This window comes from Punica granatum, chromosome 7, assembly GCF_007655135.1.
Source record: "Punica granatum isolate Tunisia-2019 chromosome 7, ASM765513v2, whole genome shotgun sequence".
In the NCBI taxonomy this organism is placed as follows: Eukaryota; Viridiplantae; Streptophyta; class Magnoliopsida; order Myrtales; family Lythraceae; genus Punica; species Punica granatum.
In genome coordinates this window covers 23016948-23044099 of record NC_045133.1, presented here as the reverse complement: position 1 = coordinate 23044099, position 27152 = coordinate 23016948, and the positions used below count along the sequence as shown (strand labels likewise).

The following is a 27152-nucleotide window of genomic DNA, read 5'->3' as shown; positions in this document are numbered from 1 at the left end:
ACGGGAAGGAAGTAGGAACACTTCCACAAATATTTCCAGTAACAAAGAGTTGTATAAAAATTGGCCGAGACGCTGATGCTTTATGAGGTGCTTTTGGAAACTTTACAAAAGAGAGAATAATTATTAAAAAGAATTAGAATCATACAAACATATATGGGAATCAAAATTCTCTTGGTCCGCCCAATATTGCGCCGATAAATATTGGGAAATAAAGCTGATGGATATGAATTATTAATTTAAATTGTTTTTGCCTGCTTCTATAGAAACTTTTTGGGGCTGGCCGATATTTTTTTAAAATATTCACCTGATGGCAGAGCAAGAAAGGAGCTGATGAAGAAGATGGAGAGAAGAGCCAAAGTTTGAAGCTCAAAAGCCAAAGCACATACGGGCCTAGAGAGCTACATCTCTAGATTTGCCAAAAAAAAAAAAACTATACATCCACCCATTGTCATATTTGCATACATTTATAAATATAATTGCATGGCCACATAGAATTTTGGAATCTTTCAGGGGAACAGTAAAGAGGGCAGTGGTGGAAGGAACATGTTGAAAAATCAGAACATGCATGAAAGAGAAGAAGAAGGAGAAGGAAAGGGACGTCATGGAAGAAGAGAAGAGGGGAGAAGAGAAGAAAGAAATCTGATGATAATGGAGATGGATGGATGGATATGTCGTCACGTTGAGAGAGAGAGAGAGAGAGAGAGGTGAGTGCAGGCTTTAAATCCCATCACGGTGTTCAATGATGTATCCTTTACCTTAATTGTAAAAATCTCTCTGTCTCAGAGAGAGGGGATGGATTGGAAATAGAGACTGTATTGGTTTTAGGGTTTGCAAGGTAAAAAACAAGAAGAAACATACAAAAAACCACACATAGAGAGGAGAGACGACGACATAGATTGACAAGGAGAAGACTCACCTCTCTCTCTCTCTCTCTCTCTCGATCTCTCCACTTTCTCTTGTTCCTTTTTCATAAACAAGCAAGTCGTTGTTTCGGAGGAATTTCCATTGACGTGAAAAAAAGTCTTCACCCCTTTGTCATTTGTGGTTCGAGGGTTTTCCCTTGTCATGATTTCACCATGCATATGTTCATTCATGTCCATAATATACGTCCCTTCAATGGATTTACTAATCAGCCATTGATAAATCATTAATTGAGAAAATGAAAGTTTGCTTGAGTATATATGTTGTCGTATGTATAGCTTAATCAGAAGGTATTGTAGTTATGTTCTTGCTCTCTTATTGTTGTTAATAGCATGTGCATGCAGAGGAAAGAGCACGCGCCTTGTGTGTTATTAATCAGACAGGAAATATAAAAATATGCGATGGTTTAGATGATGTGCCAACTAAATGTCCCCCCTAATCTATATTATGCTTCACACTTATATAATGATACAATAGTCGTCACTAAAGATTATATATAATGTGCTCTACTGTGGACTGCAAAAATATCATATATAAATAGATCATCACATAAGTTCTCAAATCTGTTCATTTTAGCTAGAAAATCTGTTTGACCAAAACTATTCTCATGTATTGACCTCCGAACGTGCTTGTATTTAATAATTTCATATTTCGTACGTTGCTCGACATGTTTTTTCTAGGATGAGGCCCAAAATCAATGTCAGAGTGGAAATTGGAAAACGAAACATAGATAGAGAGATGGAGAGATAGAGAGAGAAGAGAGAGAAAGTGTTCACGGGTTTGCCTTGAAAAGCCCTTATTATTTTACTCATAGCCTTAGACAGGGACAGACACATATTCTCCTCCCTTTACAACATACCCGAGGAGTAAAAAAAAAAAAGGCATATAAAATATAATACATACAAGCCCTATACCACTACTTCAATTCCTCCCTCGTATCATGCCATCACATATAAAACCATATAATATAGACAAAGCCCACATCCACTCACACTCTCACTCACACTCTCTCAAAAGCAACCTTCCTGCCTCTCTCTTTCTTCTTCTTCTTCTTCTTCTTCTTCTTCCTTTCCATAGAATTAAATATCTGTCACCAAACACCCACGCCTAGAGGCCTTCTTTGTTACTATGGCGGCCCTAATGGTAGACAACTCTTGCGAGGGGCTGTTGTTGTCTTTGGAGTCCCAGAAATCATCGGTACCTGCCCCGTTCCTGACAAAGACTTACCAGCTTGTGGATGATCCAGCCTCGGACCACATTGTGTCGTGGGGGGAAGATGACACAACGTTCGTCGTTTGGAGGCCCCCCGAGTTCGCCCGGGATCTGCTGCCGAACTACTTCAAGCACAACAACTTCTCCAGCTTCGTCCGCCAGCTCAACACCTACGTGAGTCTCTGCACTAATAAAATTGATTTATCGCTCTTGGCAAAGGTGAAAATCAATGTTGGGATAGTATCATCGATGTTATTTAACATGGCTCGGCATCGATTCTCTGAATTATACCGTTTCACATGAGATTGAGCTTTCCCACTTTCGATCAGTGTACTCAGAGTCTCACAGAAATCTAAATGTCGTCTATGTTTTGACCCTCTTTTTGTTCATGAAGGCGAGATTTTCTTTGATTCCTAGTGAGACAGAGATTCTAGAATTGAAATTTATCTCAATTTATTAGTTCACTTATATGTCTCCGGTTGAAATCTAGGGTTTTAGGAAGATTGTCCCGGACCGTTGGGAGTTCGCTAATGAATTCTTCCGGAGAGGAGAGAAGCATCTGCTGTGCGAGATCCATCGGAGGAAATCTGCACCTCCACACCACGTGCCGTCCCTTCGCCAAGACTTCGACTTGCCCCGTGGCCCTAGTCCGACTTGCTTCTTTCCCTTCCCGGCCCGAGCCAGCATCTCACCACCTGCCTCGGACGAGTCGACCTACCGCCCTCCCATCCGCAACAGTTGGTGGTCCATCATTGACTCACAGCCGCCGCCTCCCCCTCCACTCCAAAGTTCAGCAGCCCCTATGCCTTCACCAGCGACAGCAGCCCTGTCTAAGGACAATGAGAGGCTGAGGAGAAGCAATGACATGCTCATGTCTGAGTTAGCCCACATGAGGAAGCTCTACAACGACATTATATACTTTGTCCAAAACCACGTGAAGCCCGTGTCTCCTAGCTACAACAGCGTCCTTTGTCACTCGGGGCAAAACCCTAGTTTGACCCGCAACCACTCTTTGTGTCTCGGCTACAAATATCCCGTCTTTACAAACCCTAGCAATAAACTACAACCGAAAGTCGCAGTTCTTGATGAAGAGCCTGCTGGGAGCGGGACCAAGCTGTTCGGTGTGCCTCTTCAGAACTCGACAGGGACGAAGAAGAGGCTGCATTCAGACTGCTCTTCAGGTTTTACACTGAATGCTCCGGAGAGTACTAACACTAAGGCTCGTTTGATGATCCTCGACAAGGACGAACTGCGGCTTAATTTAATGCCTTCTTCAACATGTTAGCCATGTCCTTTCTTTGCTCTTATTCTTTTGGGTTTAGAGCTCTCTTTTGGGTTTGATTTGTCTTATTTCTCCACAGTTTATTTGAGGGTACGAGAGAATTTGATAATCTACCTCACCGGTCATATGTGTGTGAGAGTCGCATGTTTGTGATTTGTGTATATAGAGAGAATCATTTTCCATCTGCCTACTACTTTCATTTTGTTCTAGAAGATCAAGCTGCAAAGGAGCAGGTTAAAGTTAGATTGTCTTTTTTCTTTGAGCTTATTCGGATAGCGGGATAAAGATGATTATGGAGAATTATTATATAAATTTGTGTCTACATAACCCTCCTTATTTTGTTTACTTCTCTACAAAGACCGTTACTTCTCTACAATTGCGAATTTGCGTGTACTGTCCTTATCTCCACAATATATACGTACACGGGGAAATTCTCATTAATTTGCTGAACAAAAACTGGGTCCATTAATTTGCATTTAGATAATTAATTTGTTATTGAACCTCGTTAGGCCTTTGGCCTTTTCATGTGTTCATCGCGAATAAATAGCCTAATTGTCGTGTAATAAAACACCTAATGTAAATGAGATGGTGCATATATACTTGGATGTACGTTTACTTTTTTGTCTTTTGAGTCTGTCCGTCTTTCCAAATAATTCATGACTTTCATGCAAATGAGTACGTAAAAAGAATTAATATACGCGTTCGTAGCTTTACATTCGACCAATTTGGTGGGATATAGAAGACAAAGTTGTATATATATTTCAACTTACATATGCTTCCCTCCAGCGAGGAGCAGCTGCACACTATATATACATGGAAGACCACAAAATTTTTTTCGGTGGGTGGAAGAACATAAATTTGATCGGACTTTTAACTTAGAAGTGTTAAGTTAACAAAGATTGAGATAAGAGGTCAATTCCTTTTCCGAGGATATATTTATTTATGTATATTATTAATCTCTTTGAGTTTGAGTAAATACATTCTTCACTATTGTCATGGTAATTAGAATGAATTTTTGAAGATCAATAAGAAATCAAAAGACATATATACACAAAGATAAAGTAATAATTCTTTTTAATATTGATAAAATCACGAATATCTAGTTTATTGGTTGACATTATCTCATTCGAGCATTGACTTGATCCCTATTAAATACTTCTAGCAAGTTCTAAACATGACAATACAAGTTACTTTTTTACACTGAAAATTTAAATGACCGTTAAGTCATATTCTCGTGATAAAAAAATTATTATTTAACTGAAGAGAAAATCAGCAAATAAAGGCAAGATAAATAGGGTATATACATGTATACATATGTAGCTCGTTTCTCGAGGATCCTATTAGCTGCGGTGCCAATAATTATTCTTAATTATTAGCACCATAATTTCTTATGGGAAAAAGAAAGTAAAGCTATATGATTAGGAAAAAGGGACATCATCATCATCATGCCGCCGTTTGATAAGGCCTACGAAATTTCTAGTCCTCGTTTCCTTAAACTGTCAGTCAAATTACGCCAAAAAACCACCATACAGCTGAAGAATATGATAATAAAAAGAAGAAAATAAATGGGGGCAAAATTCGACAAACATATAATGCCAAAACCATGTATGTGTTGTTGTCGTTGCTCTTCATCCAAGGCTTCCTTTTATACTTCGTCTGAGAACAATCGAATCTTCTGTCCTTCTTCTATTCGAGCATACAATGACATTTAGCTCGCTCATCGTGAGAGAGAGAAATTGAACTTGAATTCATTTGACTCAATTTCCATTAACTTCACTCTTCACTTGTGAGATCCAGTCGTTGGAAGAGTCTTGAGCGTTGACTGGTAGATCGATGTAGCTGGGGCATGCATTATGGCTTTCGTCAAAGAAACCTTCTTCTCATCATGACCATGATTGTCCTTTCTTGTCGACCACAATATGTTTGTTCATCATCTACAATGTTGTAAAGTTTATCTCTAATTTGGTCGTTGGGAATTTATGTTCTCATTGTATGCTGTAAGCATGTACATTCTACGTGGAAGTATTCATGCCCGTGGCGCCAGCCCAAGCCAGGAAGCCAGGAGCATAATATAGATTTGACTCCTCATTGACCCCCGTAGCTTCTATTAATCATCAATTACATGCATTATTGATATATATAATCAATATATTCTTGCATTTTAAATTTGTATCTATAATATAATTGATATTTATAAGGTACTTAAAGGTTCCACCGGAAAAAAAAACTTAAAGGTAATCATCCAAATAAAAAAAATATATAAATGGAAATTTTACATATTTTGTTGGGAATATAAAAATTAATTGGGAAAAGTTAATCCCATAGCGGAAGCATAAAAGAAAATAGAGTGATTTATATGAGATTAGATCTCACAACTTATCAGCTCGAATTTTTAAGTTGAAAGTTGAGTCTAAACCCATGTAAGCCCGATAGAATTTAAGATGGGATCAGCGCCCATGGTAATGATCATGGGGGCGTGTATGCGCAGAAGTCCACACCACGCTAGTGAAATCTGAGATCGAAAGTAGAAGCCCCGCTCATAGTAGTTGATCCCCCTCACCCGAGTGTGGAAGAAGTAGCCCACCTTGAGGCAGTTAAGGCCTGAGTCCGGAAGAGATGAGAGACCAGCTCGAGGGTAAGTTCTTGAGGGCGTACAGTTAAGGTTCACGTGGCCCGTGTAAGCAAATCATGAGAAAGACCACACGGTACCACGTGAGGGCGGGTGTTGGGAATATAAAAATCAATTGGGAAAAGTTAATCCCACATCGGAAGGATAAAAGAAAATAGAGTGATTTATATTGGATTAGATCTCACAACTTATCAGCTCGAGTTTTTAAGTTGAAAGTTGAGTCCAAGCCCATGTAAGCCCGATAAAATTTAAGATATTTCTATTTTTTCCGTGAGACCATGGATGTCTTCAGCCTATTGCTTGAAAGCCCGTTTCGACCTTGACAAAAATAATACGGTGATCAAACCTCTGGAATATAGATGTGCACGTTGACCAGCTTTGGGGGTATATCTGTATTCCTAACCAGCATATAAGATCATTATCATTAACATTATGTTACGGTTAAGAGTTCATGATAAGTTTCACTCATAGAAGAAAGAGAGCTTTTTTACGATGGCACATTGTGCAAACTACAATTGTAAGAAATTTGAAGCCCCAGTAGATTACCCTTAGGTTAGAAAACCTAGCACTACATATATTTCTTTAGTTTTTTTTTTCTCCTCTTCACATTTGTGCTATGTCTGGATACGAGGAAAATGGAGAACAGGGAGAAAATTTTTTTTCTAAAAGAGGGGCGTCGGTCAATATAGTAAGGGGCAGGGTGCTAATTTCAGTTTATGCAATTGCGGTTAATGTCGTCCTCAACCGGAATATACGCATGTAATTAAAGTAGAAAAATATATGCACGTGCACATGTAGTCATACACAATATAGCACACGAAGTTGTAGACTCGACTGCACCACAGGGAGATGAGAAGAAAAGGGAGAGGGAATATATATGTGTGTGTACGTGATGAAAAAGATATTAAAGTGACTGAGACTGAGAGAGGCCAAAAGCAGAAGCATTCGGCAAAGGAAGACATGCTTTAAGGAGGTTGATAGAGTTCAAGCCTTGTTGCTTAACAGCCGTATCGGACCAATTGAAAGAAACCAAAAGTTCCCAAGCTAGCTAGCTAGAGAGAGATAGTGGATTTAAAAAGGCAATGTTTTCTGCTTCATCTAGTCTTTTCGAGCCTAACTTTTATTCGACATATATCGACTACTGCACGAGGCACTGATGTGTATGTTGTATAGTTGTACGTAGGAATGAGGAACGATCCTAAAGTAAGTAAGTGCTGTAGTTATAAGAATGAACTAGGGTTTCTATAATTTAATCATTTCCTCTTGGGTATCCGCAGACGATCGTGATGAGATATTTGATAGGAACGTGCTGCGGCGCATACGAATAAGAACGAAGCACGCAGCAGTTCATGCGGAGGGGGTTGCTCGTTCATTGATTGAATAGCCAATTAAATGCGGGCACATACTGAAACTCACGAGTAACGACGACGAATTCATAGGGCTTCTGCTGAATAAAAGAACTTTCCAAGAAGGAGATAGCTGATCAACCGGGCAAGAAGAAGAAAAGAAGTTCATTATTTCTACTTCCCTGATAATAAAAGCCGCCATAATTGCACTCACGGAAGTCGTGAGTCTACTCATTTTGTACATATGCTTCCATTGCGTGTATTGCATTCATCATCTTCTAGATACAACTTTTAACACCGGGAGTGGAGGGAGAGCATTATATCTAAAAATCTCTCTATTCAAAATCGATTAATTGAATTTGAGATTTAACACTTTAAATTTGAATCGGTTATCATCCTGCCTTTGGATCCCCACATCCAAACAGAACTCTAAAATAAACTATATAATGATAGGGCCGACTTCACCTGTACAGCAAATGTTCAAAATTCATTGAAAGCACGGATGATTAAAATAAGATTAAATTGGTCTAAGGTAATAGATTAAAAATTGTGGTCTCTCATCAAAAAGGGCAAAAAACTTATATATATTTATGTATAATTAGAGGACTTGTACTTCATATCTTTTTATATTGCGATTAAGCATATTAATGAGAATAACATTAAATAAAAGGTTCATGTCGTTATTGTGCTTTTTAGAGTCATTCTCGATGCGAAAAACGAGTTTCAATTAGTGCCCCGGAGGAGCAATTAAGCCCTATCGGGTATATTTGAAATGCGACTGACGTTACATCCCTAATCTTTTGAGCCTAAAACCCGGAAGAAAAGCAGATTAATGGAGTAGAGTGTAGACTGCTCTTGCAAAAATTTCCACCGAGTGGAGACATATAGACTGACGCATGCCTAATCGTATTAAATTAATTTAAGAAACTTCTGTTGGTTTTGGGGAGTTCTTTCCCAATTATCATCATTACTATAAACTAAATCTGTTATTAGTAGGATGAAGGTGGGGACTAGTGGGGTAGGTTTTCCCACCCTCAGCCCCCTCTTTATTTTTTTTAAATAATTCAACATTTTTTTTTTGTTAAATTCAGGGTCTATAAATATTTTTGTCGATGTACCCACTTGATATTTGGAAGTTCACTAGGTCTGATCAATCTAAACTCGAGCGAGATCGTTCACCCACTGAGGGATAAATCTCTTCCGATCATAAATTCTTTCCAATAATAAGACTTGCATTCGTGGCATTGCCAATGATAATAAGTGGCGACTCACCTAAATTTTTTAGCACATGAAATATTTATTAAATTTAGGTACATATATATATTTTTCCTGCGCACACTTGATGTTCGGAAGTCCACTAAATCCGATTAATCTAGACTCGAGTGAGGTCGTTGACCCACTAAGGGATAAACTTATCTCGATTGTAAATTCTTTTCAATTGAAAGTTTCGCACACGAGGCCTTACCTAAGGATAACAAGGGGCAACTCACTCAAAAACATCTCATGTTTAACCCATATCAAGTCGTTAGTAATTTAAGTAGCATCTTTTTATTTGCGATTTTTTCTATGTGTATCACTTGATTTTCGAAAGTCTTCTGATCTATTTAATCAAAGTTCAAGCGATATCGACGTAATTTCTAATCGTGAAATTTATGATTTTTAGATATAAATAATATTGCTCATAATTTAAGTTATATTCCATATTAGTCCTTACACAAACTATTATGATAAATCAAAAAATTGACGAGAATTTTTTCTGATTTACGGCATCACGTGGGTATAATGCCCTAGTATTGTATGAAAACCCGTGCACAGTTTTTGCTTAAAAGAATATAAATAAATAAATAAATTTGGGAAAACATAATAATACTATGCCAAGATCTCGGGTCATATATATATATATATATGAACATTCTACAGCTGCGCTTTAGTGAATGTTTTCAGTTAGACAACGAGATAAATGACTACACAAATTAAAAAATATAATATAATATGTAGAGATGTGATATGAGAAAAGGTTTACTTAATCCGCATATCATCCAAAGATTCATGAATATGGAATATTTGATCAGGTTCATCCTGGCAAATGAGAGCAACTGCATGCGCATAAACCACAACATAACGGGGGTGGTTCAATTTATGTGCAGGGACGGACTCATAATTTTGGTTTTTTTTTTTTGGGGGGGGAGGGAGGGGTGTGATGGGGGCAAAAGGGAAAGCTACTTTGCTGAGTTAGGGGGCGGATATAAGTAATTTCATGGTTTTCAGAATCGTGACGATTCTACGATTCAAAGGGGGTTTTACGATTCCGATTCAGGGGAGTGACTCAGAAAATCCAAAATCGGAAGTGAATTGGGCTATGAATCGCGGAATCACGTAATCGAGCCGATTCTACGATTTCGGATTCAACCCAGACTCGGGCGAAGCCCAAGCCTTATTGCGGCCCTCGGGCGAAGGGCAGGCCAGAGTCGGGCCGAAGCCCAGCCCAATGGCCCTGAGCCCGACTGATTCTTTTTTTTTTCTCCCCTCCTTTTCCCTTTTTTCTCCAGCACTCCCCTTTCTCCCCGAGTCCCCAACAATTCTGTGCCCTAACCCACTACCCAGTCTCCGATTCATCCGACTCTCCGACGGTCCGAGGTGAAGATTCAACCATTTCTTATTGTTCGGTTGTTCCGAACAAGAAGAAATGGAAAAAAAAACTTATAATTTGTCATACAGCGTCAAAATTTTAGGGGACGCAACTGCTACTCTGAGCCTCCACTCGATCCATCAATATTTATGTACACCCACTGGTCATGTCGGAAGCTCCGAGATTTTCTATAGTGCCATTAAGACCTTCGAGATAAGGATCATATCATCTGTTCATTTCATTAAATATCATCGCATGAGTTGTGTCTATTCTTGTTAGGACGGTTTCTCTCTTATATGGAGAATGGTGAGAGTTGGTGTTAGAGGTAATCTCACATGGAATAGTTGAGAAGAAATTCATAGGTTTATAAGAGATAATGGTCTAGTAACCCATTGGCTTAAGTTTTTGAGTTGCGGATAGACCCAAGTCCGAAGTTGGCCTGTGGATTCTTAACAATTCTAACATAAAACCGGTTTATGGGAATGGGATTTCCGTTCATTTCGCAGCCATATGCCTTCTCTTTCCATGTTCCTTTTTCAAATTTTGGCTGTCAAGATGTGCTTAGACTAACAAGTAATTCTCGCCTAACTGATTCAGATGCTGTTTATATGTGGATCTTACTCTACATCCATATCGGAATTCTAGAACATAAAGCTAGGTCATTGCGTCTTCCGAATTCGGAGCTGTAATCTCCAGAACAATTTTGACGAAGTGTTCGGTGAGGAGAATCATGAGTGTTGAATGCTTAGCACGTTTGCCCATATAAAGTATAAACATTAATTCCAATCCCAAGTCGAACCTTGTAAATATAGATGGACCCATTGGGGTTGGGCTGGACTTGGGCCTATATGAAACAAGTGCTTTTGGGCATATGAATTATCAGTCTCCTGGTTAACCATCATTATGAGATAATAAAATTCCCCATCCTTTATCATCCGTTCTCCGTAACCAATTGCAATGTGCGATTTTGAGATGTCACAGTTGTCTAATTTAGGATGTTACTCCTCTTAGACACGGGATGGTGTATTGATTTATTACTCAACTTGCAGATCATGCAACTGCAAGTAGCTACAAAATCTTTGGGCTACATGCTTTAGAGGTCCATCGGACATATTCTTGGGCACATTAATGGAATTCCATGGAAGCATTTGACCTATCATACGGGATGTTCAAATGGGTTTCCGGGAATTTAGCTCCACATGAGAGCCTTTTTCTATAGGCTAAAAAGGCTCTCATCAGTCAGCTCGGCCCCTCTCCTATTCAGCCTTGCCGCCTATTAAGTAAGAGAATAGGTCTCGTTCAAGCGGCCCGCCTTTATTCATCTATACCAGCTGATCGCTTAGTCCATCTTCATCCGAAGATCGCCAAAGAAGGTAGCGACTACCGTTGGAAAGCAAAGATTCCGACCGACGAGGTAATTTCGAGAATTACCAGTGCAAGTAATGAAAGGTCCCTGCAAATGCGATTATTCAATATATTCTAATTGCTTAAAATCGGTCAACGTACAACCATTGTATTCAGTTGGCACAGATCCGTTTCATCAACAAAATAATTCAGTTATAAATACTCTATGGCATTCGTAGATTCCAATTAGAGCTAAAGCTTCCAAGACCAATGTTAGAGGACATTTCTCCAATCAAATCACTACGTATCGGCTGCACTCCGAGCTGTAAAAATTATCCAAAGAATACAGTAGTACTTTCGATCCGGGCCATATTTTCCGGCACAAACCGAATGAATCTGGCACAAATCTGATGGCTCCCTTTCAAATGAAAGCGCCCTTCAAGGCAATCTAAATTCTGTACAGATTAAAGAAGGTTCATAATCATAATAATTATCTCAATTATTGGTGACATAGGGAGTCAAGTCGATATATTCCCACAATGGTACGGGACTGAGCCATTAAATGAGCCCTCGGCCCAAGACGTCCGAGGCCCAATGATTGCTGATTAGGGCAAAGACCAGCTCGTGAGATCAGCAACCCACATTAAATGACTCGAGCAAATGCCCCTAAGGCAAGATTCAGCTTTCTGTAACGGTCAACTTTTGTTGTCTTCGAGGAAATGACGTAAGTCTTATGATGTAAAATGGAAAATACGAAAGGCCGCTGCATGCTTTTGCGTGGCCGGTCTTTGCAATATGGTAAGTGAAAGCGATTCGACTTCTTGGTTATGAAAATCATGCGTGGTGTGAGTGAAAGAGGAGAGGAGTGAGTGAGTGAAAACCAACAATTTACTTCATTGTCCTTTCTTGGCACGTGTTTATAGAAAAGTAATGGATCTTTAGAAGTTTACACGGTCGATGTACTTTTTACCAATGCCGATATGAATTGAGAGTGAAGTTTAGCGAGCTAGATTGAATCGGAAGCAGGAATGGCGAGGCCTAAGCCGATAACGAATGACTGATCAGGGTTGTATTATTGCCTATATTCTAATTGAATGGATAATAAATTGAGATTACCAATGTAGATTGGTTCAAGCGGTTCGACGTTTTTATCTCTTAAGCAACGTTTCAGGCTCGAGTCTTGTGAATGAAAAAAAAATTATGTTTGGAGAGTTTTACCCCCTTAGTGGATTGACCCAGTTTGAATTGGATTAGTCATCTGTTTATGAACACAAGAGATAAAATTAAGAATAAGGATCGATATTTAGGCCAACCGGATGTGAAGGGCATTTTGGGCCAAGTCTAATATATGTATATCGACCTTTCATATGATTTCACTGATTAATTTTCTTTACACTCGACTCTAACAAATTCGGTTTCCTAGATCTATGCAATCTCCCTTTAAAAATCTTAGCCCAAATTCTAACGTCTAGTCCGTATGCATCACGTAAAGGTATAGTTTATAATTTTTTTTTTCCTATAATGCTAGTTGTGGTGTGAATATAATCTATATAGTTACATACATCGCATTATTACACGGATAAGCGTAATATATATCAATGTGATAAATATGGAGAGCGAAAGATAAGATAGAGGTGTCGCATTATATGCAAATTGTGTATTAATTCAAAAAACCAAAATCAATTGGAAAAAAAAAATCATGACAAGTGGGGCATTGAGTATTGTATGTAGCGAAAACTCTCAACCAGAATTAAGAAGTTCGAGATGTAATTCTCACCAATAAATTTTCCGCGCCTTTTATTTCTTTCTCTGTCTCTTATTAAATCCATTGACTTCCTTGTAATGGAAAATAATGAAAAAGAAAAACCCGAAGGAAACCCATTATCTAACGCCAGCAATATCTCTCTCGCTTGCCTTTGGATTTTCTTTTTTCTTTTTTTAATTTATAATATGTCGAGCCTGGTTCTTTCAAACACAATACATACTTTTTTTTTGTCCGCGCTATCCAGTGTTCGAAAATCTTGAATTCTAACAAATTCACATTCAAGTCGGACCAGATTACTAAGGTGTAAATATTTCATAATTGTGAATATTCTCTATTCACAATACTTAATTAATTCGAAACTTTACTTAAAAAAAAGTGTCATAACCATGTGAAGTTACACATCCTTTGATATACAATATGATTTTTATATTTATTAATTTATACATGATACAGTTATTTAATAATATTTTTCAACGTGTACCACCTAGAATCCGAAAGTAGTCTAATTGATCCCGACTCATTTGGATTGGAACTGGATCGTTTCACTAAGAGTAAAGCTCTCCCAATTATGAATTTTCTCAATGACTCGAATCCGAAATCTTATTAAAGAAAAAGATGTGTCAAACTACCTAAATCAATTCGCACAGCAACTATTTAATGATTTAATTTAATTTTTCGCAGGAAAAATAATCTAATTTTGCTCCCAGAACAAGTAGGGAAGGCCAGTGATCTATCTAACAGTCGCACAGCTCTGCAACCTGACAATACAACAGCACATGTTTCTTGATTCATTTTCCTTTTCTCGCACGGTCACACCTCCTCCTCTACATTTGCCTCATAATTACCTGTTTACTTGAATAGTTTTACTATAAACTTCTTGTTTTTTCCGCTCGAAACCAAGGTACTTCTTTATTCAAAATCAATTGACCATGATAACGCTTGTTCAAAATGTGAAATAAAAAAATTCCGAGTTTCATATTTTATCGCTATAGCTTTTTGTACCCTTTTATTCTCTTTTATATCGTGAGTTACTGAGTTTGATGGGCTAATGCATGAAATCATATGAATCTAATTAAATTGCCTTAATTATTCTCAGGGTGCAAACCCAAAAAAAGAAAGTCTTAATTAACTACGCGCTATGAATTTCACTTAAAAATACCAACTCGAAATTTTGTAATGGGAGACAGTGGAAATAGAAGAACCTGATCCTTCTCGAAAAGCGTTCCCCCCCACCTTCACCTCTGCGAACTTTTTTTAAAGAGGTAGAATAGATCAGAGCAGTAGTGAACAGAGGTTGCGGGGAAAGCTTTTGCAAGCTTGCTCTCTTGCTTCCTCTCTGGTCCTCATCTTGTCTTGGGATAACTAAATAAATATTATTTATTTATTTATTTATTTTGAACATTATTGACCACTGCAAAAAAGAAAAAAGAAAAAAAGTAATTTCGTTAATTCTGATTTTTCCCCAAGGAGATCACACATTCAACTGCCCATATATCCAAGTTTGTGTATGGAGCCAATAACCATCGATTACAACTTGTTCCACTAAATTCACCCAGCACGCTCCGACCTCTGACCTTTTTAAGTAGGACTAGCTGAGAACCATCAAAAGCTATGTACGGTCTGATCAAGCTAGCTAAGCTCGAAAAATTGTCTTGCTTCATTGACTTGACTTATTATTACCTATAATGTAACATATACCCTCGTTTGATAATTAAAAAATTTTAAGTTCGATTCTCTTTAAAGAAATTATCGTGCCTCTTTATTTACCTTATGGGCTCTTTTGTAATAAAAGAATATTTACATGAGGGATTCAATTGAGATAAGATGTAAATATCTGGGAAAATGGAAATAAACTGCAAAGTATGTATTACAAAGCAATAGCACTAAAATTAACAGCATTAGCATCGAATCGGCACCTTTGCTTCCACCGCCAACCAGAATCCATTTAAAGGCCTCTGGTGGGATTTCTGACACCTGTCATGTGGATGGTGACTTTATTTTATTTTATTTTATCTTATTTTTCTTAAATTATTAATTTAATATTTGATTGGAGGGGGAGTGAGCCTGCAGCCTACTACAGTTCCATTGGATTTGTGTATTGAGTCTGAGACCAATGATTCGTGCAACGGTGGAACAGTTGGCACATCGGAGCCCTTCAAATGGTGGGCTCCTACTATATTTATCTTGTGATAATAATGGGATGAGCTTTACGTCTCTCCTCTCTGCTTCATCCTTCAATTTCATCATGCCCTTTTCTTCTTTCCTTTTTTTTTTTTCACCCGTTTCCTATCAAAGCAGATGCAATCAGAAAATATGTAAAAGAATCTGTAATTTTTTTTTTACTGGTAATAAGAGAGAGCTAGGAATGCTTAGGAGTAAAAGGAGAAGCATAATAAAAGTCACTAGTAATCTATTGATGAGTCTATCCTTAGCGAAATGTGTGAATGCTCATAACCACCTCTTGTGGATCAAGAAACTTGTGAATTTACTTTCTAGGAAAGTTTCCTAAATTAGCAAATTGTGTAAGATGATGTCAATAGAAAAGTTGTGAAAGAACAATAATCCGAAAAAAAAAAGAGAAAAAAATGATAGTGTACGTAAATTATTTATATTGCATATTTTTTTTGTTGAATAAACGGGACAAAAGCACAAACAAATTAAAAGGTACAGTTATATTGCATATATGTACTTTCTGCTTCTGGGCTTACAGCTATAGAGTTAATTAGTTGGTATGAAAATAGAAAATAGAAAATTTAACAAAAGGACACATATAATTTTATCTTGAGAGTCGAATTTAAAAATTTTAAATTATCATGCGAAAGTGGTCCACCAGTTGCAATACTCATGCATATTTAGCATTTTAGCATATATAACATTAAAATGCTGCGCAATACAGTATAATTCCTTTCCCAGTCATTAACACTGAACATTTTCCCATGCATACCATGATTTATATATTAAGCTTTTCTAATTATTTATCCTTATTATCATTTTATCATTTCCCATGCATATGAACTCCAGCAACTTATTATCTTCTCTATTTTATTCAGAAAAAAAATCTCATGATCGTAGTGCATCGATAGACATGTGACGCGGACCATGCTGCCTATGATGTTATTCTAGGATGCAACCAAGAGGCTCAACAAAATTTCTTATGCTTTCATACACACATACAGATACAATGAACGGGAAATTATAGACAACAAAAATAAAGGAAAGACAGCAAAAAAAGCTTAAGAAACAACAAAAGCCCAACGACATTCTGATAATAGAAGGGGCCAAATTTTCCCCGAGAAAGAAATCCAATAAATCATTCAAAATATTAATTAATTAATTAATTCAAAGCAATAAAGACTATTATACATATATATGTATATATATAGTGTCCCCCACTAGACATCTATATGATCTCTGTTCCCAACAACACTATCATAATATATACATGTATATGATTCTATCTTCCCCTTCATCATCGTCATCAACCTTTCTTCTCTTCTCTCACTTCTCTTCTTCAGTTCACACTGCAAATATCTCTGATTAAACTCACTCTCCACTCCCCACTCCCCACTTCCTGATCTTCCCCATTCGTCTGCGTCAGTCTTCCTAGTGCTTGAACTTCGCTTTCGCTTCTCATCGATTTGATTTCCTTGGAACCCGGAGATCGAACGAAACAAAAGCGCCAAAAGTATGCACACTGACCATTTGAAGTCAGCCCAAGGAAACCATGTGGAGATGCTTATGATGTTGCAAAACATGGAGGAGAAGCTTGTACCAGATTACTTTACTGGCCAGGTAGACGGTTTCCCACATCATTGTTATCCCGACTACCCGCATTTTGGATCATCACCTTCATTCACAACCCTACCCTCAAGTAGCAGCAAGAGTTCGACCATATCGTTCACCACCAGCAGCGGCACTGATGCACCGGATGCAGAAGCTGCTGACTTTGACTATAAGGGGCGGGGATCGCCGGTATGCGCGAACAACAACATGGCAGCCATGAGGGAGATGATATTCCGGATAGCAGCCATGCAGCCGATAAACATAGACCCGGAGGCAGTCAAGCCACCCAAGCGGCGGAACGTGAGGATATCGAGCGATCCACAAAGCGTGGCGGCACGTCATCGGAGAGAGAGGATAAGCGAGCGGATACAGATCCTCCAGAGGCTCGTGCCTGGCGGCACCAAGATGGATACTGCCTCCATGCTCGACGAGGCCATCCACTACGTGAAGTTCCTCAAGAGGCAGGTGCAATCACTAGAGAGGGCATCCCATGCTGATAATGATGGCCCAGGAGAGATCACACTAGGGTTAGGGTTTCCAATGCCGGTGGCAGCCGATCATGACAGCCGGGCGGGTTATATCGATAGTTCCACCAACTCCATGACAAAAGGAATGCCATCATATCATTATCGTCATCAACTGCATGCACCAGCCCAAAATGAGCGAAATTATGCCAATTTTTAGATGGAGTCAAGTATTATGATCCGAAGAGAGTTGATTATTAGGGAAAGGATTAAATTGTGGAATATTATGTCATGTTATGGTCGTCCCATGCAGGGCATGCTTAACGGAACTGTTATTATGTTTGGTCTTAGGGCATGTCATCGTTTGTACTGTTTTATTGCTGCAGTGCTAAAAGCAAGTGTTCATGCAAATAACAAGAGCTTATGCCCGAGCATTACATATGTGAAAAAAAAAAATGAATCTCTTCTTCTCAGTCTTTTTTTTTCCCCTCAAATACAATTATTAGAAATATTATTGATAGATCTTAATTATCGCAAGAACACTGCGATAATAATATTTTTTGGGTAGAAAAATAATAGTGATAATAATAATACTTTTAGATATTAGAATTGGAATCATATATGCACCGAACTTATTAAGCTACGGTCTTCGGTGTATTGTATATATATGTATTGGAACCATATATACACCAAACTTATTAAGCTAAGGTGTTCCATATATTGCACATTTAAATGGACAAATAGTATATACACATTCTGCACTTCAATTTCATTATATATACTCTATATATATACATTCAGAAAAAAAAGAGTATACATACAATATATAATTACATATATAAATACATATATGTTGGAAGTTCTAGAAGACACTAAAGAAATAGTGATATTTTCACAAAAAAAAAGTCTTAAAATCGATGTAAATTGATTCAAATAGTTCGGTATTTATTTTCTTAAATAAGATTTCGTATTGGAATCTTGTGAATGAAAAAATTCACTCTGAGATAATTTCACCTCTTAATGGATCGACTCAATTCGAATTGAATGAATTAGAATTCCTAAGATTTTCGAATGTCAATAAAAATAATAATGATAAAGGGTGGCGACCTAATGCACGTGATGGATTAAGCTCCGGGATAGCGAATTGATGATCGATTAAACTATTATATTTTGGACTTCTAAAATAATTGGGTAAGGGCTATCATTTGCAGGTTATCGATTTTCGTGTCACCATTTTATTTTATTTTGTTTCATTTTTTGATTGCACAGGAAGGTCCGTAAAGCTAATAAGATACTCGGGTGCAAGGATGGATCGAGAAGGTCTAGGTGTAACAATCGCCCTTCCAAAAAATTTCAATGTTATATGGAAAATTTAGAAATTTTCTTTCATTTTTAGTAAAATTACATATATTCATTCCCTAATTTAATAAAATTAATTTCTCTTTTACGCTCCTATGGACTCACCTTCTATACCAAAATTTTAGATCCATCCCTACTCAGATGGTCCCCAATGAGTATCGAATTTAAAACTTTTCAATTGCTAAATAAAAACATGCACATTGTGCTACATTCTTTTTGATTATTTTATTTTGTTTTTATTTATTCATTTTTTTTGGAAATTTTTTCACAATAACTACGGGGATGGAAGGGTCGGGGACCCATATGACCATTATAAAAGCAATAGAATACATGCACGGGACGGCCACGTGAAAATCTGACAACCCAGTGGGCTTTTGCGACGTGGCACGTGATGACGTCATTCTCAGGCAAAACATCCTCACGTGAAACGTTGTCCACCGCGGCATCCGACGGGGCTGTCGTCCCCCTTGCTTTTTTCCCATTAATTAATCCGATCTATTTACCCCCGATAATAAATAGAAAACTCTCCTAAATTATAATCATAACAGGAGAAGTTCCGTTTGAAATTTACAACAAAACTATTCATTATATCATTTTTATCGTAATTATTTATATTTTTAAGCTCTAATTATCTTATACAAAATAATAATAATTTTCAACTTTTAATTTTAATATAAATAATAATATGCAATTATTTTTCAATAAAACTTATTATAAGAATAATAATTTATATTCAGTTAATATGCATCACATTTTTAAATTAACCGTTACTACAAATTTATCTCATATATTAAGTTTTGTGAATATAATATCAATTTGTATTTTTAAAACATGTTTATAACATCCTTATATTTATATTATATTTTTATTTTTATTAGCTAATAGCATTATGTTATAAATTTGTTCTTTTAAAGGATCATGATAATTTTATAAATTCTTTATATAATCTAATTTTTTTGTAATGTTTATATCATTTGGTGTTTTATATATATGTTCATTTTTAACACACACACACACACATATATATATATATCCTTTCTTGTAGCAATTAGACTAATTTTGAATGGTTCAATATATATTTTTAACTAATGGTCTCAATGCATTATATATTTATCTAATCGATCAATGTATACTATGCATATTTTTGTAGATATTCAAACAAAATTGGTTACATACTTTTTAAATAAAAAATTCGATGACATTCTTATTTCAAATATATATTTTTTATTTTTTATATTACAATAAGTTCACATATTACAATAATTTTGTCCTTCTAATAAAATATGTTTGAAGTTAATTTGAAATTTCATTCTACAATTTAATAAGATTAGACTAATTTTCAATGGTTCTACAAATAATTTCCCACTGTCTCAATGCATTATATATTTATCTAATAATTGTATAATATACATATTTTTATAAATATTCACACAAAAATAGTTATGTATTTTATAAATAAAAAATTTGATGACAATATTTATTTTTTTATTTTTTATATTACCATAATTTGATATATTACAATAGTTTCACCATTATAATAATAGAAATTATGTCAATATCTAATTTAATAATTAATTGTTAGTGTACTTAATTGTCACTTAATTTTTGAATTGGACTTTTTCTAATAAGCCGTAAAGATATTGGGTTTTCATAATGGGGCTTAATTTAATTAAATCAATTCTCTTAATTTTTAATATATTATTTAAATAATTTGTTTATTAATTAGAGAGCGTTTATTACAATAGGATACGAGTTTACTTATATATATGGATATGGATTTCTTATGTGTGTAAGAGAAAATATCATGTCAAAATATCATGCTTAATTTCTCATAAAACTATATACATAACATTAGATTACTGGCCGCACACCTTTTGAATATAGAAATAAGGATTACCTTGCATCGCAGGTAAAGTTTGCCTACTCTCAGTACAGTTTATCAATTATGTCATATTTCGTAATTATATTGTCACCATTAGGTAAAATGAACAGAAATGATAAAGTTCTCTTAGCTCTTCATTGAATCTCATCCCATTTCTCATAATTAACCTGATGGGCTGGGCTCTTGCCATCCCATGGCAGAAGCTATTTTTTGGAATGTGTACACGTAATTGGAGGAGGCAGCGGCTTGGTATGGTGGCACAAGTTGCCGATTCCAAATATAAGATTTCAGATTCGATTCTCATTAATAAGGCTTTTGTACTCCTTTATTTAATTGTCGCTACTCTTGTATTAGGCCACAAGCTTATGTTATAACAAAAAAAAGTACACATAAAATTGGCGTTAGACATAAAGGAGAAATATGTATTTGTCTATCAAAAGGGTAATTGGTAGGTATTTTTCAGATAGACCATAATCTTATTCTTCCCAAATGAATTCCAATTCAATTTAGGATACGACATTGATGTTGAAAGAAGGGATCCACAAGGGCAGCAGGGGGAAGAGATAGAAATGAATTTGGGGTCAAAAGAAGGAAAAATATGGGGTACCCCATGTGATGTGAGACATCCTCTGATGTGTCTTAAGAGTCCAAGATTTTGTTCCAACTGGGGGAGGCCTCTTGTCATGCAAACTTTAGGCAGCCCGGTCCCCAGTCCCCTTCCATGCCCAGGTGCAATGTACACAGTCCCATCAAGACAAACGTCTGTCCAATTTATACATGTTCATGCGTAATACTAAAAGTCGAGACCATGTATTGAAAAGTGCTATGTAGGAAAGAGGAAGCTTCTCCTCGAGCGATTTTTTATGCGAATGCTAATAATAACGTGATAAGTGATGCAACATTGCGAAGTCACCTCACTTCTTGATATTGAAATGGCCTATATTATGGAAGACGAAAAGACTAATGTATAAAGATCTATTGAATTCCCATCTGAACCTTTCAAGATGCGGAATTGTTCTCCACAGTTTGCTTGGGACACTCCTTAGAAGGTGGGTGGATTCACTTTCCTCGTAACATTTTGCTTGAGGCCGCTTCTAAAAATCTAGAGCTACTTGCTTCTCATAAATTTGTTGTACATTCTTTTTTTTTTTTTGCTAAGAGTAGGAATCATTTTTCATATGAAATCGCTCTATAATTTTAACATGAGAGTATAAGAAATTTTTCACGATGATGCCGTGCTTCATAAGTTGCAGTGCTTTCGATTATAGTAGCGAGTAATGTTCTTACATTGAAAGGACTGCACTTTTAGACATTGAGAATATTTAGAGAAAAGTAAGAAATTATTGGAAAATTTCAGCTTATAAATATGTTGCAAACTCTTCGAATAAAATTATAATAAATTAGTCAAAGAGTGCAACACAATAGCATACGCTCTCGCCTGATAATCTAGAGATCATAGGTTCGATACCCAGTAGGATTACTCGTGTCTCTTTATTAGATATATTATGATTTATATTTCATTGTACTAAACTCATCATCATCCCTTGTAATCGAAAAATTATAAGAAATTATTACAATAAAAAAGATTTCTCCTTTACTCTTAGCATTTCTAACATAAACCAGCATAGATGATATTTTCCAATTCGATACTCTCTAGGAAATTATCCAATCCAGCGGCCGCTCCGTTTGAGAGCCCCTCAAGCTGTTACGCTGACCTAGCCTGGCGCCGAGGCTCTCAAACGGACTGCCTAAAATTTTCATTTATTTTATAAGTGATTTGGTTCATTTACAACTTAAAAAATTCAATATGATAGATTCTTGGTATCTCAAAGCTCAATGAGTCTCGACTAATCTAGTCAAGTCAGGTTGGCTCATTAAAGGGTAAAGTTCTTCCGAATAATGATTTTTTCTATTAACTCAAATCCAAGATCTTATTTAAGGATAACAAGAATCGAACCATTTAAATCAACTTTAGTTAATAACCATAAGATGTTTTATTCTATCATTCTATTAAATAAATATTATTAAATTTGGGGCAATAGTGGCTCAACTCGAGTTTTGCTTCCAGTTTCTTATCAATTGAGCTTTCCGCAGCTCTTTATGTTCATTCCTCTGTTCCCTACTAGACTAATGGGGTAACCGGAAAAATCGTGGCTGATTAAAGAGTGTCTTAACCGGAAAAATCGTGGCCCAGCTTACTACATCTATTTGATTTTGAGCATTGAATGGTTTCCCTTGTAGAGGCCAGAAGGTCAAGGGCACGGTGGACCATTTTTGAACGTCCTTCCAATTCATGAGAAACACTATAATACAGTGACAAACACTTTCATTTCATAATTTGTAAGAATTTTAAATTTAATTCTCATTGTGAGATTATTTGTATTTTTTATTATTTTTTTATTTTATGGTACTGACTAAGGACCTCCTTTATAAGCTGAGAAACAAAAAATTCATACATCAGCTGATGCTCCGCTCTTACACTATAACAAAAGGGACTTTTGGCTACCATGTTTTGTCGACCCATCAAAATGGATCACCAAAAGTCCCTTGGAAAGGGTCTGGGTCGACCCAAAAAATTGGAACTCCCAAAATAAGGCTTTGGCCGACCATTTATGATGGATTGGCAAAAAATGGTCATCGTAGAATTAATGTCGACACAAGTTAGTCATCCTAGATACGGTCTATTTCGACAAAAAATAAATGGTCGCCTCAGGTGAGGCTTTACCCGACTCATTGGGTAACATTGGCCAAAATGGTCATCATAGCGAGCATATACCGACCCATTGCGTAACGTCGCCCTAGGTCTGGTTTTTAACGATCCAATTTTTTGGGTAGGCCAAGCATGGTCTACGACAACCCATACATGCGTCAACCTACACATCCCTAAGTCGACCCAAATATTGGGTCAAACAAACAACCCCTATGCCGACCCTTAAATATGGGTCGCCCAAGGTCTATTTTTTTTGCTACCCAAAATAAAGGCTGCCCTAGACCAAACATTAAGTGCCAAAATAAAAATCTCAAAATTTCAAAATTTCAAAATTTAGAATTAAGGATTTAAATTTGGAAGTAATATAAGTGTGCAGCTCTCTACGTCTATCTCCCTTTGTTTATGTTCGTCTCTATCTTTCTTTGTCTCTGTCCTTGCTTCCCGTACTTTGCCGGATCTCTACGCCTCAGCCACCTCCAGCATGTCTTCCTCCTTCTTGAGCCAAGCTCCTTTGCCACCAGGTTCTTTATCTCAGCCTCAAGCTCTACTCAGAAAATATGTTTCCCTTTCAACGTCTCAGGCCTATCGGCATCAATCGGTTGACGTCCATGAGCTCAGCTTGTCTTCCTCCTCGACTAGCATTGCAGCGGCTCAACATCATGTCCTCCGAAAGATCTCTTGCCGTCGTCACGTGCTCGTCGCCTTCATCTGCCTCCTCTTCTCTACTTCCACAAGTCCAATGCCTACTTGAGGATCAACCTGGGCCTCACACTCTTCACAGTGGTCTCCTTATCAGTCCCATCATGAAAGTAGTGTACATAAAAGGCTGGTTCATGCCGCTTTAAATGGTCTTTTGCTTCATTAATTCTTCTTTAATTTTTCAAATTACTCAATTTTCTGAATTTAGGATTTACTGTTGTAACTTCAATTTTAACCTTTTTTTTTCTACGGTATGACTATTATTTGGTAAAATTTTCTTGTGAATATAATGAAGCAGGTCAACAAAATGTTTAGAGATTGGATTATAGGGGTTAATTGGATCAGTTCATAGGGCATGTCGACACTCATTGATTCCATGTGATTTTAGTTGCTCAGTCCTAACTGTTCATGATTTTGTTTTGATTGAATGCCATCGGATTAGATGGGGAGTTTGTGGTAATACTTTAATGCATGTTCTTTAGAATTTATCTATAGAGAAGGGAAGAGGAGGAACAAACATTGAAGGAGCAGATGCTCTGGTTGCAAAGGTTCAAAGACAAAGGACAAGAATGGAGTAAAGAAGAAAATTTGAAAAGAACAAGAACTACGTGAAGAAGCAATTCGAGCAGAACTTGCTGCAGAACAAGTGTAAATTTGTTTCACATATATTTGGCTTTGTCGGGTCTTGTAATTGTAGGATTCATAAATTATTTTGTAACGTCTTTGGGCATAATTATTCAAGTTGTTAATTTGATTCATATGTAATTATATTTTTCCATATGGCGATTTAGGGCACAACTTGTTGATGCAATCTAAATGCTAATTTGTATTCTCATATACTGATAACAAGCTAATAACCTACTGAAAGAAGAATCTGTTATTTATCCTCGTGGACCGACAAAAGGCTAATAACCTACTGTCAGTAGACGAGCTATATATATATATGTATTATGCCTTGACGAGTCCAAACTTTGAGTGCGGCCAAACCATGGCTTTGCCGACCCAAAGTGGGTCGGTTCAGGTTCCAAACCATGACTTTGCCAACCCAAATTAGGTCGGCCCAAGTACCCTAGGGCTGACCAGTTTTCTCTTGACCCACAACTGTGGATCGCCTTAGGTTAGGTCTATGGCGACCCTTTTCAGAATGGGCCATTGAGCTTATCTCGACCTTGCCTTAGGTGACCCTATACTTTGGGTCGGGAGAAAGGTCGAGAGACTTAGGATGACCATTTTTTGGGTCGCCCTAGATTATTTTTTGGGTCGCGCTAGGCCTCTTCTATTGTAGTGTTATTATGTTACCTCCAAATATATAGAGAGATTTGTTTCAAACGTCAAGCTTGGATTGGAAGTCACATGGATAGCTAATGTTGCATGCACGCAAGTCCCGTCATCCTCTAAATTAACGTATTCGTTAGACTAGTCTCATATAAATAGGAATTGCCCTATCATTTCAAGTTAATTAATTCCTAGAACCACCTTGAACCAGGTCGACCAAGAAAGCACATGCCGATCCCTAAAGATTAATAAGACTTATCTCGGCACATTGATAAGAAGATTAGGTCGTGTTAAAATTAATTGTGGGGATTAGTCGAACATTCAAAACAATAAAAAGGAAATAAGACTACCTGCCATTCCTGGAGATCCTAGGGTTGTCGGGGCTGGATTTCTTGACGAAGATGGGTGTCTGCACCCTGTTTTAGTCCATCGGCACTCTAGGACCGTCGATACATTCACTGCATTTAAATTCAGGGGCATCTCTTTAATTTAACTCTAATTTTATGTTTTCAGAAAAAAAAATATATATATATATATATATATTCTACGGGACATTTTCGGGCTGTACGTGTGTCAAATTAGACTTTCAAAATTCGGAACAAAACTCGAGACCGAAAATTAAGTTTCTATACAATATAGATCCTTGAATTTTTTTGAACACAAAGGTGGTTCTGAATCATTTTTTGGGTATCCGATTGAAAAAAACGCGAATTTTAGGTCTTGCGTGCATTAATTTTCATTTCCAAAATAACGACATTCGGGGCCAGAAAATATTTCTTTGCATATTATTTAATCCACGAATTTTTTTGAACGCAATGGTGATCCCGGAATATTTTTTGGACATCCGATTAAAAGGACGAGAATTCCAAACTTTATGTGCGTTAATTTCGATTTCTTTCAAAATTCAGGACGATACTTGAGATCGAAAAATAATTTTCTGCATAGTGTCGATTCTTGAGTTTTTTCGAGCACAATGGTGGCTTCGGATTATTTTTTCGGATATCCGTTCGAAAGGATGGGAAATTCGAAAATAATCCAGCAATTACGATCGACGTGTGTCAGAGGTTCGATATCGATTTTTATCGAGATTCGATCTCCGTTGATACAAATTGAAATTCTCATTATTTTCGAATTTCTCGATTTCGAAGTATTCGCTTCGAAAATGCCAATTGATCCCGAGAAATCGAATTTCACCCGAAGACGATCATACGAATACATAATATATATATATATATATATACACACATATATAATTAAAAAAAAGGGGGGGTGGCAGGAGGTTCGGCCGGCACAAGTAGCGGATCCTCCCATGTACCTTGGTTGACCATGCATCTCCTCTGCTCCTCTTCTTCTCCTCCTCTTTTCTTTCTTTTTAATTTTTTTTTCCATTTCATCTGATCTGCAGGCCAATTGCTCTGATCGCCCGCACAAAATTTCGGTGCCTACCCTGTCATCCCCGATCCTCACGGCAAGATCATCTCTTGCACTCCACTTCTGCCTTCTCTTCAACTGACAACCGGTCCTAGCCCTTGCAACTTGTTCTGCAACTCTCAGCTCTATCACACCCCCTCATTCTCTTCAACTTCAATCTCAGCTAACCATCTCTCACTCTCAACTCTCACCTCAACTCCCTCTCTCGGTCTCTCTTCTATAATCCATCATTTCAACTCTCTGCTCCCTCATTTTTCCCGACCTCAGCCCACTTTCATCTCACTCATTCTCACCTCAGCTCATTCTCATCTTCTCACCACCTCAGCTCACTCACTCTCGAAGCTCTCCTATTCTCTCCCCATACCCACCTTAGTTCCTTCTCTTCCTTTCTCTCTTCTTCGGCTTCTCTTCCTTTCTCTCT

The 27152-nt window shown here is 37.1% G+C and overlaps 2 protein-coding genes across 2 annotated transcripts; both read left to right on the top strand.

Annotated features, from left to right (window-relative positions):
- Positions 1–1882: 1882 nt before the first annotated feature.
- On the top strand, positions 1883–3742 carry LOC116212626 (heat stress transcription factor B-4-like). The gene is made up of 2 exons (XM_031547253.1): positions 1883–2307; positions 2624–3742. The coding sequence occupies exons 1-2, from the start codon at positions 2050–2052 to the stop codon at positions 3416–3418; spliced, it is 1053 nt and encodes a 350-aa protein (XP_031403113.1). The 5' UTR covers positions 1883–2049; the 3' UTR covers positions 3419–3742.
- Positions 3743–16541: 12799 nt separating this feature from the next.
- LOC116214905 (transcription factor HEC2-like) lies at positions 16542–17826 on the top strand. The gene has a single exon (XM_031550403.1). It carries the CDS (start codon positions 16816–16818, stop codon positions 17593–17595), a length of 780 nt encoding a protein of 259 aa, XP_031406263.1. The 5' UTR covers positions 16542–16815; the 3' UTR covers positions 17596–17826.
- Positions 17827–27152: the final 9326 nt, after the last annotated feature.

What these genes read in the sequence shown, in the direction of transcription:
- LOC116212626 (XM_031547253.1), top strand. Translation starts at nt 2,050, where the DNA reads ATGGCGGCCCTAATGGTAGACAACTCTTGCGAGGGGCTGTTGTTGTCT. An exon ending in TCCGCCAGCTCAACACCTAC is followed by an intron (nt 2,308 to 2,623) that starts GTGAGTCTCTGC and finishes GTTGAAATCTAG; the next exon opens with GGTTTTAGGAAGATTGTCCC.
- LOC116214905 (XM_031550403.1), top strand. Translation starts at nt 16,816, where the DNA reads ATGCACACTGACCATTTGAAGTCAGCCCAAGGAAACCATGTGGAGATG.